At 38.6% G+C, this 13,005-nt stretch overlaps 1 protein-coding gene across 1 annotated transcript; it reads left to right on the top strand.

Moving 5' to 3' along the window:
* The first annotated feature begins 4,304 nt into the window (after positions 1 to 4,304).
* Positions 4,305 to 10,551, top strand: LOC127660978 (galectin-3-binding protein A-like). Its single transcript, XM_052151491.1, has 5 exons — positions 4,305 to 5,466; positions 5,701 to 5,904; positions 5,991 to 6,122; positions 8,378 to 8,639; positions 9,099 to 10,551. Exons 1-5 carry the CDS (start codon positions 5,406 to 5,408, stop codon positions 10,132 to 10,134), a joined length of 1,695 nt encoding a protein of 564 aa, XP_052007451.1. The 5' UTR covers positions 4,305 to 5,405; the 3' UTR covers positions 10,135 to 10,551.
* The last annotated feature ends 2,454 nt before the right edge of the window (positions 10,552 to 13,005 follow it).

Below are 13,005 nucleotides of genomic sequence, written 5' to 3'. Positions count from 1 at the left end.
GCAGACATCTGTAGAGCAGCGGGCTGGGCAACACCTAACACTTTTTCGAGATTCTACAATCTCCGAGTTGAGTCAGTATCGTCTCGTGTTTTCTCAGGTCCGAGCCTGTAGAACTCGGTAGCACGCTGACGATCTGACTGGGTGAATCGCTTGTGCCTAGCGCCCTTTCTCTCAACCGAGGGAAAACAGTGCGCCTCCGTTCCCAGGAGATCCCATCTTCGGGTCGCTGGTTGACTCCTCCCTAGCCCTCGTGGGTCCGCAGTTCAGCGTAGGAACTCGCCGACCCAAGCCACTGCGGGTACCTCAAGCTACCCTGTACTGGTGGAATGACCTTCCCAACTCAATCCGGGAAGCTAACTCACTCTCTATCTTCAAAAAACGGCTAAAAACACATCTTTTCCAAAAGCACTTAACCGGTCACTAAAAAAAAAAAAATACAAAAAAAAAAAATATTATTTACATTTCTTGTTGCACATAAATGTGTTTTGTATACTATTATGATGATAGTGAAACTTTGTAATATGGCACTTTTTGTACCACTGTCTCCCTAAGATGATTCGCTGATGTTCTTCCTCTTTTGTAAGTCGCTTTGGATAAAAGCGTCTGCCAAATGAATAAATGTAAATGTAAATGTAAATGTAGAGGTGCTCCACAGGTAAGGCCTCCTGTTCGGACTCCCCCTGTGTGTAATGCCATGGTACTGTCCCCTCACGAGCGGACCCCCGTGTCACCCTTAGGCAGTTACAGCTGCCTCGGTCGCCGTGCTGTTCGCTACCCCCCCCCACGAGGTTGAGTCTACCACCGCACCAACTTTTCCACATAGGTCCTAAGTTAGGCCATCTGATGTATTTGCCAATTTTTGCCTCCCCTGCCGGGTAGGTGTGGCCTCCGCAGGGTCTTCTCTGCCCTGAAAGAAGGGCTAAGACCCCCTTCCCCCAATGCGTGTAAGGGCCCCGGCCGTAGTTGCTCTATGCGAGAAACATAGAGAGAAAAGAGGCCCAGCCAGGCTGGAGTCTGATGGCTTAAATGGGGCATTGGGGAAGGGTACTTGCAGCCTGATACAGTTGGTCGTCCTGCACGTAAGAATACCTGCTCGCTCCTGTATTAGCAGTTCACGTACACGGCTCAGCGCATGGCACTTTATAAGTGGACCCCTAGTGTCGCTTCTCTGACACAACGTGGAGAGAGCGACAGAAGGGGAACGTCTAGGTTACGTATGTAACCTCCGTTCCCTGATGGAGGGAACGAGACGTTGTGTCTCCCCCGCCATGTCGCTGAGCCGAGCCACTGTTGTGGCCGGACCATTTCCGGCTCCTCAGAAAAATCCTGAATGAACTCCCGTATTTGCGCCGCTTAAATACCCGTATGTCCGGGGGTGGGACATGCAAATACTGGCTGCCAACTCTCATTGGCCTTTTTTCATAGATCAGAGGTGGATATCGGCGCTCAAGAGAGACCCCTAGTGTTGCTTCTCTGACACAACGTGGAGAGAGCGACAGAAGGGGAACATCTAATATTCGAGTTTTGGGGGGCTCTTATTTTGGAAGACAACATCAGAATGTCCTGAAACATTGTAGTTCACACCTTGAGAAGGTGTCCTCCCCACCTGAGGTGAAATTGGTCTGTGTAAGCTAGGACTTTTATTTTTATGGTTTTCTGAATGTATGGACAAAACATCTAATATTCGAGTTTTGGGGGGCTCTTATTTTGGAATTCAATATATCATACAGTGACAGGTTGTGAGGTGTGCTAAAATCTTTCTTTCTTTCTTTGTTTCTTTCTTTCTTTCTTTCTGTCTTTCTTTCTGACAGACAGACAGACAGACAGAATAAATGAATGAATGTAAAATTGCCTTCGCAGGAATTTAACCGGTTTTTAGTTCTGACGGTCATACCGCAATAGCCAGTGTATACGCGCACCACGAAATATAGGGGCAGCTAGTTTGACCGCTCATTTCGACGTGGCGGCTGGCTTGACCGCAGTCAAAGACTGAACGCTCTGAACAAGTTCAGGTTGCAAAGAGGGGACAGTTACAATGTTTAACATTATTCCAGATTATTCTGCACAAGCAAAGTTTCAGCGCTTGATAAACGGCAATATCTTTTATTCTTCTGCTCTGTGCTGAGGGGCCGCCGTGACTTGTTTGTTTACTGTTGCGAGAGCTGCTTATGATGCTTATATAAAATACAGCCTTTTGCAACATGATGAACACACTGCAGCTTTTCAATACAAGCTCCAGATGAAAGTAATATAAGACGTAAATAAGACACAAATATATTACTAACAAATCCTCAAAGTAATAATAATAATACTGTATCATTCTGTATTATAATGTAAAAACTGGACAATAATTGTTGGGTTATAATAATAATAATAATAATAAATTACAACTGACAATGTTAGTGATTGTAGTAGTAGGTTTTGCACAACCTGTTCATGTGGGGGATAAATAAATAAATATATATATATATAATTACAAATTTTGAATGTACTTGGCTACAACGGCTGATAGTATGAATTTAAAATAATGATTTAAAATTAATTTTATGTAATTGTTTAAGTAACATTTTTGTTATAAACCCGGCCCTGCTCAGAGAGTCCACTGTATTTCGCTAGGTGGGCAGAATTTCCGGTTATCTAGCAGAAGTGCAATTGGTTGGCGTTTTGTGTGTAGCCGGTCTCTGCTTGCTTGCATGTCATGTGGTTAGATTCTTGCTTTTTAAATGTTGTAAGATGTCTTTCAAATTTCCCGGACAATGTGTGCAGTTAATGGTTATCCTAATAATAATGTTTTTCCAGTTATGTCTTAACAGCAATGTTATGAAAAAGAAACCACTCGCAAAGTGAAGCGCTCCAGTCCCAGATGCTGCTTCTTTCATCGGCTGCCTACAGAAGGATTGACTTAAGAACTTCTGTTTGAAAAAAGCTTGGAATTATTTGTTAGTGTGCTCTTTTCACTTTATTGGCAAGAAGTCTGGGGGGATTACTATTGTTATCCACCATTACCGTCTGGCTATGACAGACGTCCAGAAACGGAGTGCAATGAGTTACATAAACCATAGCATTATTGTGCTAACAGGTGTGTGAACATGCGCTGAAAGTTGACTAGACAGTTTGAGAGTTTGTTCATTTCTATTCAGTGTCGGCCATTGTGAATGCTTCACGTGTTTTGAAATGGCATTATTACTGAGTATAAAAAGGAACAGTGTTTTTCATGAACTGTCGTTGAGTAGTGACACTGTTGTCAACTGTTTTAATGCTGTGATGCTAAATGGATAAATCAAAGTAGAAGACCATAATTATTAGATGAGACATGTACAGCAGTGAGATATTTTATCACGTTTGAAATTAATTGTATTCAGATTTTCCTCTTTCATGGATTTTTCCTGCCTGCACTTTCTTTTCAGTGTTTTTGCAGAATGTGTATGTCTTCCATTAAGGGGAAAATGTGATCTGGAAAACAGTGTGGACATAATTCAGTATCAATTCAATTTATTTGTACAGTGCTTTTAATAATATATACTCTTTTATAGTTGCTTTACAGAAAACATTGAACTTTTGTGTACAGTGTTTATAGTGTATGTCCAAATAAATGTTTATTTGTATTGCATGCAGTTCTTTTTGTACGGTGCAGTTTATTGTGTGGCTGCTAAGACATCGCTAAGAACAATAAATTCAATCTATCAACAGGATCAGTTGTTCAGACAACATTAAGATATTGAATGTAGGTTATAGCACTTATTAGATACAGAGATTATGTATGTAAACTAACAATTATAAAGCTAGTTTGAGCTTACTACACAGTCCTCTCCCGCAAAATATTTGTATTTTATCCAAAAAAACGGCAGCATGACAGTCTCATCGCCTGAGTCCTGTAAAACATGAGCATCCTGCTGTCTAGACCTCCCCTGTATCTGCTGTAAGGACATAATCTCAGTACAACAAACTCTTCAGGTTCTGACTAGACTCAATATATGCTTTAAAATAACAATAATTATCTACAGATCTTGAAACATATCCAAATTTACAGCTTTTCAGGTTAGTCTGCTCAGTTTCTTCCAAGGATGGATATAGACTCAATAAAATAACAAAAATGCTTCTATTTTTGATATTTGGCCATCGTCCTGAAACCCATATTCATTAACAGATAGGGGGAGAAGAACAATATCACCTCATTATAATTCTGTGATAACTTGTCCTCAAGTTTCTGTAATTTTTAATGCTGTGTTAGTACAAAACGATTGTTTACTCTGGAAGTTCCAACCACATCGCCCGAAAAGCATCATGGGACTCTGGGCTTAAGACATGGTAGGACATGTGTAAGCATGTGTGACCAGACAGAGTTGGACTATGAAAACTTATCAAGATCAAGATGCTTTATCACAGACTGAAAACGTTCATCTTTGAAGAGAGTGTCCTGAAGGCCCTAATATTTTCCTGGGAGAAAATGCTGATGACCTCATCTAGGAGTACCTCAAGTTTCAGCTGTGAGTTGGATGTCAGCATATCCTATTGTTTTGGACACACAACAGTGTTGTCTATGTTGATTTATAAGGCATAAAAAAGCCTGAATGGAAACTTCTGATATACACCAAAAAGATAAATGTGAATGATGCTTGCCTGAGCAAAACTTCTGATTCCAATCTAGGGCAATGTACCACAATAGCGACAAAGACTAAAATATAGTACAAATGCAAAGTAAATTACACTACAGTGATATATGTATTCTTTGCCTTCAATACTTGTTAAATTGTCTTTATATCCAAAACAACATGGAAATTAAAGCTAAATGATAATATAAAGTATGTGACAATAAGTGCACATTTTTTGTACATTTTATTGTCTGCAGAAACAACAGTTTGTTTATGTATATGAGCTCAGGTCCGCTTCAAAACCAATCCAAGCACTTCTAATCATGGAGTCACCGAAATGCCAACACCCTGGATTACAAAAGCCTAATGGACAAAAATTAAATAAGAAAGCAAACAGTCTTTATTTAAGACAGATTTATTTAAGCATTACAGTTTTTTGTATTTGTTTTCATACATCAATAGGCCTACTGATAAATGAGCTGAGAACTTCCTCTTTGCATTGTGTGAATTTTCCTACACCTTTTTAGTGAACCTAATATCTCTTGCACAAACATGTTTTGTTTGAACATGCACGTTGCAGTTACTCAGGTTCTACGATTTTGCTTTCTCATAAAATGAAACTTAAAGAATCCCCCAAATGTGATTGGACAGTGGGAGTTCTATGTAAGTGATACATCACAATAGTTGACCTGATTTAATAGGTATATAAACACAAGACAAGAAGTTGTGTAGCTCTTTCTGTAAGGATTTTCATCTGTATACTCTTTCCTGAATACTTTTGCTAAATTGAGTTTCCCCAGCAAGAGAAGAATCATGTATCTTTTATGGCCTCTGCTGTTTCTTCATGTTTCAGCACGGCACTGGACTCTGTTTGGTTAGTATATCAACAAACCACTGCTTTTCAATAAAATAAGAATATGAACTGCCCTGCAACTTGAATGACTTTGAAGCCATTTCTTAGAGTTTCAGTGATGGCATATTGCATTTGTCCTCTGTATGGCAGTAATGTTGCAATGTGTTTTTATCTATGTTACTTAAGAGTAGTTTTAAAGACATTCTATGTGCAATTTTATGATGCCTCTTAAAAAACAAGTTTTACTTGCTCCAGATGAACAGTTAAAGCCTAAACGGCAGGGCAGAGTGAGATTGGTGGGTGATCTGCCTTCCTCTGGTCGTGTGGAGGTGTATCACGATGGACAGTGGGGTTCAGTGTGTGATGATGGATGGGAACTTGCTGAAGCTCAGGTGGTGTGTCGTCAGCTGGGTTTTCCTGGAGCTGTATCAGCAACAGCTGGAGGACAATATGGTGAAGGTAAGTTCCACAGTGCAAAGTATAGGACTGAATTTGATTGTTGAGTTCTGTCTTTGCCAACAGTTGTTTGATTTCTTGAACCTTAGGCTCTGGTCCGATCTGGCTGGATGATGTAAACTGTAAAGGCTCGGAGAACTCATTGTCTGATTGCTGCTTCAAAGGTTGGGCTGTCACTGACTGCACACATAAAGAAGATGCAGGAGTTGTCTGTGAAACTGGTGAGCCATCTACAGGATCTTCCTAAACTCGTGACTCTTGTTTGCTCATGTACCGCTATATGAATTTTGCCTTGTGATATAATTGTATCTATTTATTTATTTTAAGAGGTCCAAGCAGAGAAGGTGCTAGAAGAAATCCTCTTGTTTTTGTTCAAATATTCTCCTTTTTATATTTTGAACGGAGCAGTGTTGGGACAAAACATGTTTTGAAAGAGAAATGTCAGGGTTTATTCATATTTCTCAATAAGGTTTGATTTGTAGGTACCTTTTCTAACACGACCCAGGCTGTTGGTCCGATTGGTAAAAACTATTTCAGAAATCCACTGCCTGTCCAAAAAAAGTTGCATACTCTAATATTTCATTGGACCGCCTTTAAGGTCAAATTAATGTGTGAAAATGATTCCTCATGCTCCCTGAAGCACTCTTTCAAAATTTGAGCCTGATGAATCTTGGCATTGTTGTCCTGGAATATGCCCATGCCATCAGGGAAGAAAAAATCCATTGGTGGGATAACCTGGTCATTCAGGACATTCAGGTAGTCAGCTGACTTCATTTGATTGCAGCATAACGTTACCTGACCAATTGAATCAACCTCAGATCATAACACACAGTGTACAGTGGGCACTATGAATGACGGGTGCATCGCTACATGCACTTCCCTTCTTACCCTGACGCGCCCATCGCTTTGGAACAAGGTAAATCTGGACTCATCAGGCCACATGACCTTTTCCATTGCTCCACAGTCCAATCTTTATGCTCTCTAGCAAACTGAAGTACATTTTTCCGATTAACCTCACTAACAAGTGGCTTTCTTGTGGCCACGCAGCTGTTTAGTTCCAATCCTGTAAGTTCTCGTCACATTGTGTGTGTGTGTGTGTGTGGAAATGCTCTTACTTTCACTATCGATTTTTTATGATGTGACTTCACACGATCATTCAAGATTTCTTTCCGACCACATTTCTTCTGCGATGCTGATGGTTCACCACTATCCTTCCAGGTTTTAATAATGCGTTGGACAGTTCTTAACCCAATTCCAGTGGTTTCTTATTAGTCTTATTAGTTGTTTTCTTTGCTTGATGCAGGTCAATAATTTGCCCCTTCTGAACACAGTAACATCTGTTTCATGACAACAGGATTCATCTTTCGACATGGTTGTTTAAGAAATGAGAAGCAACACACTGCATCAGTTAGGGAATAAAGAATTCTGCTTATTTAAATCCAAACTTTTTTTTTTGACCAGGCATTGTAAATTCCCTCTCTGTCCTCAAAGGACTCTCATAAAAGAAGACATTTTGAGGATACACACAAGTGGGGGCGCTATAATAAAAGACACCCATAACTGCTTCAGAGATTAATTTCAACATTCTTAAAGGGATAGTTCACTCAAACTTAAAAATTATCTCATAATTTACCCTCACCCTCTTGCCATCCCAGATGTGTTTGACTTTCTTTCTTCAGCTGTGCACAAAAAAAGATTTTTAGAAGAATATTTCAGCTCTGTTGGTCCATACAATGCAAGTGAATAGTGGCCAGAAATTTAAAGCTTCAAAAAGTATATACTGTATATGCAGTGCAAAAGTAATCCATACAACTCCAGAGATAAAATGTCTTTAGAAGTGATCTGATAGGTTTGGGAGAGAAACGGATCAGTATTTATGTATTTCTTTTACTATAAGTCTCCACTTTCACATTCACATCATTCTTCTTTTTTTTTTTTTGTCGATTCACATTCTTCATGCATATCGCCACCTACTGGGCAGGAAGGAGAATTTATAGTAAAAAAGGACTTAAATATTGGCCCGTTTCTCACCCACACCTATGACATCACTTCTGAACGCATGGATTTAACCACTGGAGTTTTATGGATGACCTTTATGCTGATTTTATGTGCTTATTGGAGTTTCTGGCCACCATTCACTTGCACTGTATGGACCTACACATATTTTTCTAAAAATCTTTGTTTGTGTTCTGCAGAAGAAAGAAAGTCTTACACATCTGAGTGTGAGTAAATGATGAGAGAATTTTCATTTTTGGGTGAACTATCCCTTTAAGAATTTCACCACCCTTCTGTGACAAGTGTATTCCTTTATGACAAATTGGGAGATTATGGTCATTCTTTCCCCTTGTCCAGTGTGGTTAGACCCCAATAATTGCCATTCACATCTATAATTTTAAGTGTATTTCTATTATTTTTATTTTTAAACTTGAGAAAATGTTTACTATTATTATTAATAAACTTGATATTTTCTTTGTAGGTAAAAACATGAGCGGCATTCATCAGGTCTATGTGGACAACAGTCTGGGTTTGTCTGATGATCTTGGCGTTCTGTTTGACAGTGGAGATGGTTGTGATATCAGCATTTATGTACGTGACCTCAGTGAAGATGCAGAATTAACCTTTTGTGTGCACAGTTTGATCCTCATGGCTTATTCAAAATTAAACATAACACACAACCCTGAAAACTTCACAGTGGAGGTCAGCCAGACGTGCCATCCTCATGTCCCTGATTTTCTCAGGTAACCTTTCGAAGAACACTTCATTTAGATGAAGTTTATTTTTAAATCAGTAGTAATATTGTCTTTGTTTTTAACTGTGCAACTTTTATTCTATCGGTCATTCTCAGGAAACTGTGCATTTTGTTCAAGATTTAATACTGATGTAATTAACAGAATTGTACATTTGACAGAATTTGATTGTGTACATTTTGTTCACATTATTATTTGTTTATTGTGTTATGCGAAATAAAAAAAAAAAATAGTTTTTCTATAATAAGAAAATCCATCATTTGTATTTGTCCCCCACTTTTTGTTCAGTCTTGTTATACCCCTTTAAAAATAATGGGTTGATTCTTCAAGGGAGTGAAACAGATGTCAACATTTTTAAAATAGATTTAAAGCTCAAATACTACACAAGTTTTAACAGAGGAAACAATGTAAGTGCTGTGTTAGCAACTAAACAGATTTTTTTTTTTTCAGGTATTTGTACACTAGGCAGGTTGAGGTTTCCATCACATCGGCCCAATGCCTCCATCAGCTGGCTTATATCTTTGGAGTGAAGAAGCTTATGGAGGATGTTGGCAGGGTCTTCACTTTACTCATTCCTGAAGACAACAGCTTCCAGACCCAAGTGTCCATGTACGAGTATGGTGTCCGCACGGGCGATATTGTTCTGCAGGAGAATGTCCTTCAGTACCTTTCCTGGAACTGTGAGTTCCTCATCAGTTCTCCGGTGTGGAGCACCCTCTCCTTTCACATGATGGACGCTCTTCTGTTGCGCTCAGACCTGGTTGTCAGGGATGAAGCTTTTCTTCTTGAAGCACTGGAGAGCTGGATCCAAGACAAAGATGTTGCAGTTAGTCCAGAACAACAGGTCAGTCTCCTGAATCACATCCGCTTCCTGTTGGTCCCAGTTGATAAACTCTATGACCTGCTGTATAGCTCAAGCATTCTCCGTCAGAATCACGAGAAACTGTATCTAACTGGCTTGCTCAAAGGCTTTCAGTTCAACGCTCTTCCATTCTCTAAGATCAGGAAGCAGCTGGACAACATCAGCGATGAGTATCTGCCCAGAATCTACACTGCAGCTGAGTTGAGTGTATTCATCAATGACACCATAGCCAATTATCAGACCAGTCACTACTACTATGGGCAAAATAACAGAATCCAAACTCTCTCAGCTCCTGTACACACTAGTGCTATTTTCAAAGACCAAAATATCCAATGGCAAGCGCAGGTTTTTCTTAGCATGCAAGAGTGCTCTTATTATGGTTTTACATGTGATTCTCTTCCTGTTGCGAAATTCTTCCGCTATAACAATATGTACGATTACGCCAGCACCATTCGCTACAACAACAGGTTGATTCTCAGCTGTAAAAATGTAAACAAAGTCTTTCATGTTCAAGATTTCAAAAATGATGTGGCGGTGATTCCTAACAACAGCAGTATGGGCCTGCCGAACCCCTGTCCTGATGACTACAGTTTTAGATTTGTAGTGCGTCCAGAGTATATCTGATGACTTCAGGTTGGTTCCCGCAGTCGTTTTAGTTCACTTCTGTCTAGTCATTTCAATCAAATCATTTTAGAATCATGTTTACTCATTATTTACAACATATGATAGTGATTTATGATCATTATTTTGATGATTTTCTCTAATTGATCATATTAATAGACATTAACAATATTTGGCTGGTTTAAATGCACTTAAATAAAAATACATTTCTTTCATAATCTCTGTTTAACTTTATTGCATTCTGGGGTTGATATGTGGTTGCTAGGATGTTTTGGGTGGTTGCCGGGCATTGCAATAGAGTTCACTAGTGCCCGTCCACTTTTTCAGCCATTTTGGTTCTGGAAGTATTTTTTCCATTCACCTTTTTCTACAGAGATTTCATAAAGTCCTTCATAAAGACATGAACTTAACCACTGAATAACGCACTATTCTTCCATCTTAATCTTGTCATTTATCTCTAATAAATGTATCAATAAATAATTTTTTATTTAAATATGACATGCATTATTACTATAATTTTTTTTTTTTTTTTTAACATATTTAATCTGCAAATCGGTTACTCATTTTCCATCATTATAGTCAATGTTTACCTCTTCTGAAAATCTGACAAAGTGAAAAGATTTCCTAAACTAACTTTTATATTTAGACGGCATCACTTTGAAAGGATGCAAGCTGTGCTGTTCACACTCAATAGTTGATTAATATTTTTAAGGAAGAATGAAAATGATATTAATATATTATAATATTTAAATGAATTATTTTGTGCTGAAGTAAATATAGCAGAAAAGTAGCTTAAACATGAACTTGAAAATATTAAGTAAATTCTACATTCAAAAATGCAAAAATGAATGATCTAGCTTGTAAGTAAATATTATTCATGATTGTTTGTAATTTTTACAACGTGTCGTCATGTATGTATCCTATTCAATTTATCCTGGCCAATTTGAGTAAATTTCACAGTTACATTTTTCTTAACTTTTGAAGCTCGTGTTCCAAGCATGCACCGGTTTCACTGTTTGCACATTTCTTTACACCGTTTTTATTGTTGAATTTGCTGTTATGTTTGAACTTTTTGTTTTGTGCCATCTTAAGTTCATTTTCTTAAAATGACCCATTCATGATCAAAATAATGAGCTGTTAATAGTCAAAATCATCGTATTTTGTGCACCGAGGGTTGAGGTCTGTGCAACACTGTATCTTGTTTCTATTGTCAGTAATACAAGATGATGTTGTCTTGTAGACTATATGCAATGTGTTGTGAATTTCTACAATGGCTTTGGTAACTGAATACTGTGTTTAAATAAGGCAGCATCCAGGCCACCAGGTGTCAGTGTAAGCCACTTTGACAAACTTCAAAAATTGAATGAGTGCCCTTTATTTCCGGGTTTAAAACATATTGTCAGTGTGGTCTCACAATTTTACATTTACATTTTTACATTTATGCATTTGGCAGACGCTTTTATCCAAAGCGACTTACAGTGCACTTATTACAGGGACAATCCCCCGGAACAACCTGGAGTTAAGTGCCTTACTCAAGGACACAATGGTGGCTGTGGGGTTAGAACCTGCAACCTTCTGATTAATAGCCCTGTGCTTTAGCCACTACGCCACCACCACTCCACCACCATTTTGAACCTCTAGAGCAAAATAATGACATAATAATATACATAATATGATTTGAATCTGGGGTCCAATGAATTCATAGAATTTGACAGTTTAGGAAATTTATGAACTGTATAGGCTGCATCAGAATCAGTTTAGGAGAAAAAACACAACAGTGTCACTTCTTGATCATGCTGACAGGGGGCGCTAAAATACAAAACCATTGCTTGTATATCAATTACACTAGTAATACCACTAGAGGGCCTCTCCGTATTTCCGTTGGGTGATTCCTGTACATTTGTAAGCAAACTACTGATACGCATTAAAACATAGGTCAGATTACATTGATCACAATTGATTATTAAATTATTTTTAAATCACATTTTATTTATTATCAAAAGTTTCAATTGTAGTACTTTCATATAATTTTGACCCTAAGGTATTACATTTTCAGTACGCAATTGGAACATTACAAAATGCTTGATATCATTATAAAGGCTATGCATTCTTAGCCCCAAAGAAGGGAGAACATTTTCTTTATTTTTATTCTTATTTGATTATTTAACAACAGCTTCTTTAGTAATTCTAAGGATTGGCAGGTCGTTTTGGTCAAATGACTTTTATGAGCCTTTAGGGCCTCTGAGTGAGGTTAAATCGGCTTCTGCAAGTTTATCTCTCAGAAGTGTAGAGCTGAAATCAACGATCTAACTGACTTTGCACTAAATCTCCCAGAGAGGGTCATCCCCCAAAGCTGGCTGAAAAATGGGAGTTCCTGCTGTGATTGACGTTTGGAAAGAAGCCCGTCCAGATGGAGAGGTGTGAGAAAGTCTGAGGGGGTAAGAACATTATTCCCTCAACTGCTGAGTCACATGAGGCTCTTTGTTTGGGCCGCAGCAGCTGAAATGTACAAACACACGCACATGGCCTGAGTGTGGGACTGAGGTGGCACTCTCCCACCTAAACAAACAATGAAGAAAATCAGCAGGCATCTTACAAATTAATGACACTTGGGCAACTAAATCAGTTAGAGAAAACATGGGCTCCTCCAGGGCTTGGCTACCGGGGCTTAAGCTACAAATGTTTTCCGTAAAGCCAATGTTTTGATCCTCTTTTTGAAGTGACATCATAAGTACCAGTGCTATATATATAAATATATATATGTCTCCTACTGAGCCCCGTTCATCTCTGTAAACCATGACTAACTTGCACGGGATTACGAATGCGGTGAGTTATACTAAGACAGAGGCTCTCGACTGGTCGACCTCAACCTAA

Source organism: Xyrauchen texanus, chromosome 20, assembly GCF_025860055.1.
Source record: "Xyrauchen texanus isolate HMW12.3.18 chromosome 20, RBS_HiC_50CHRs, whole genome shotgun sequence".
Taxonomy (NCBI): Eukaryota; Metazoa; Chordata; class Actinopteri; order Cypriniformes; family Catostomidae; genus Xyrauchen; species Xyrauchen texanus.
The sequence above is the reverse complement of the archived record's forward strand: the minus strand, read 5'-3'. Positions and strand labels throughout refer to the sequence as shown.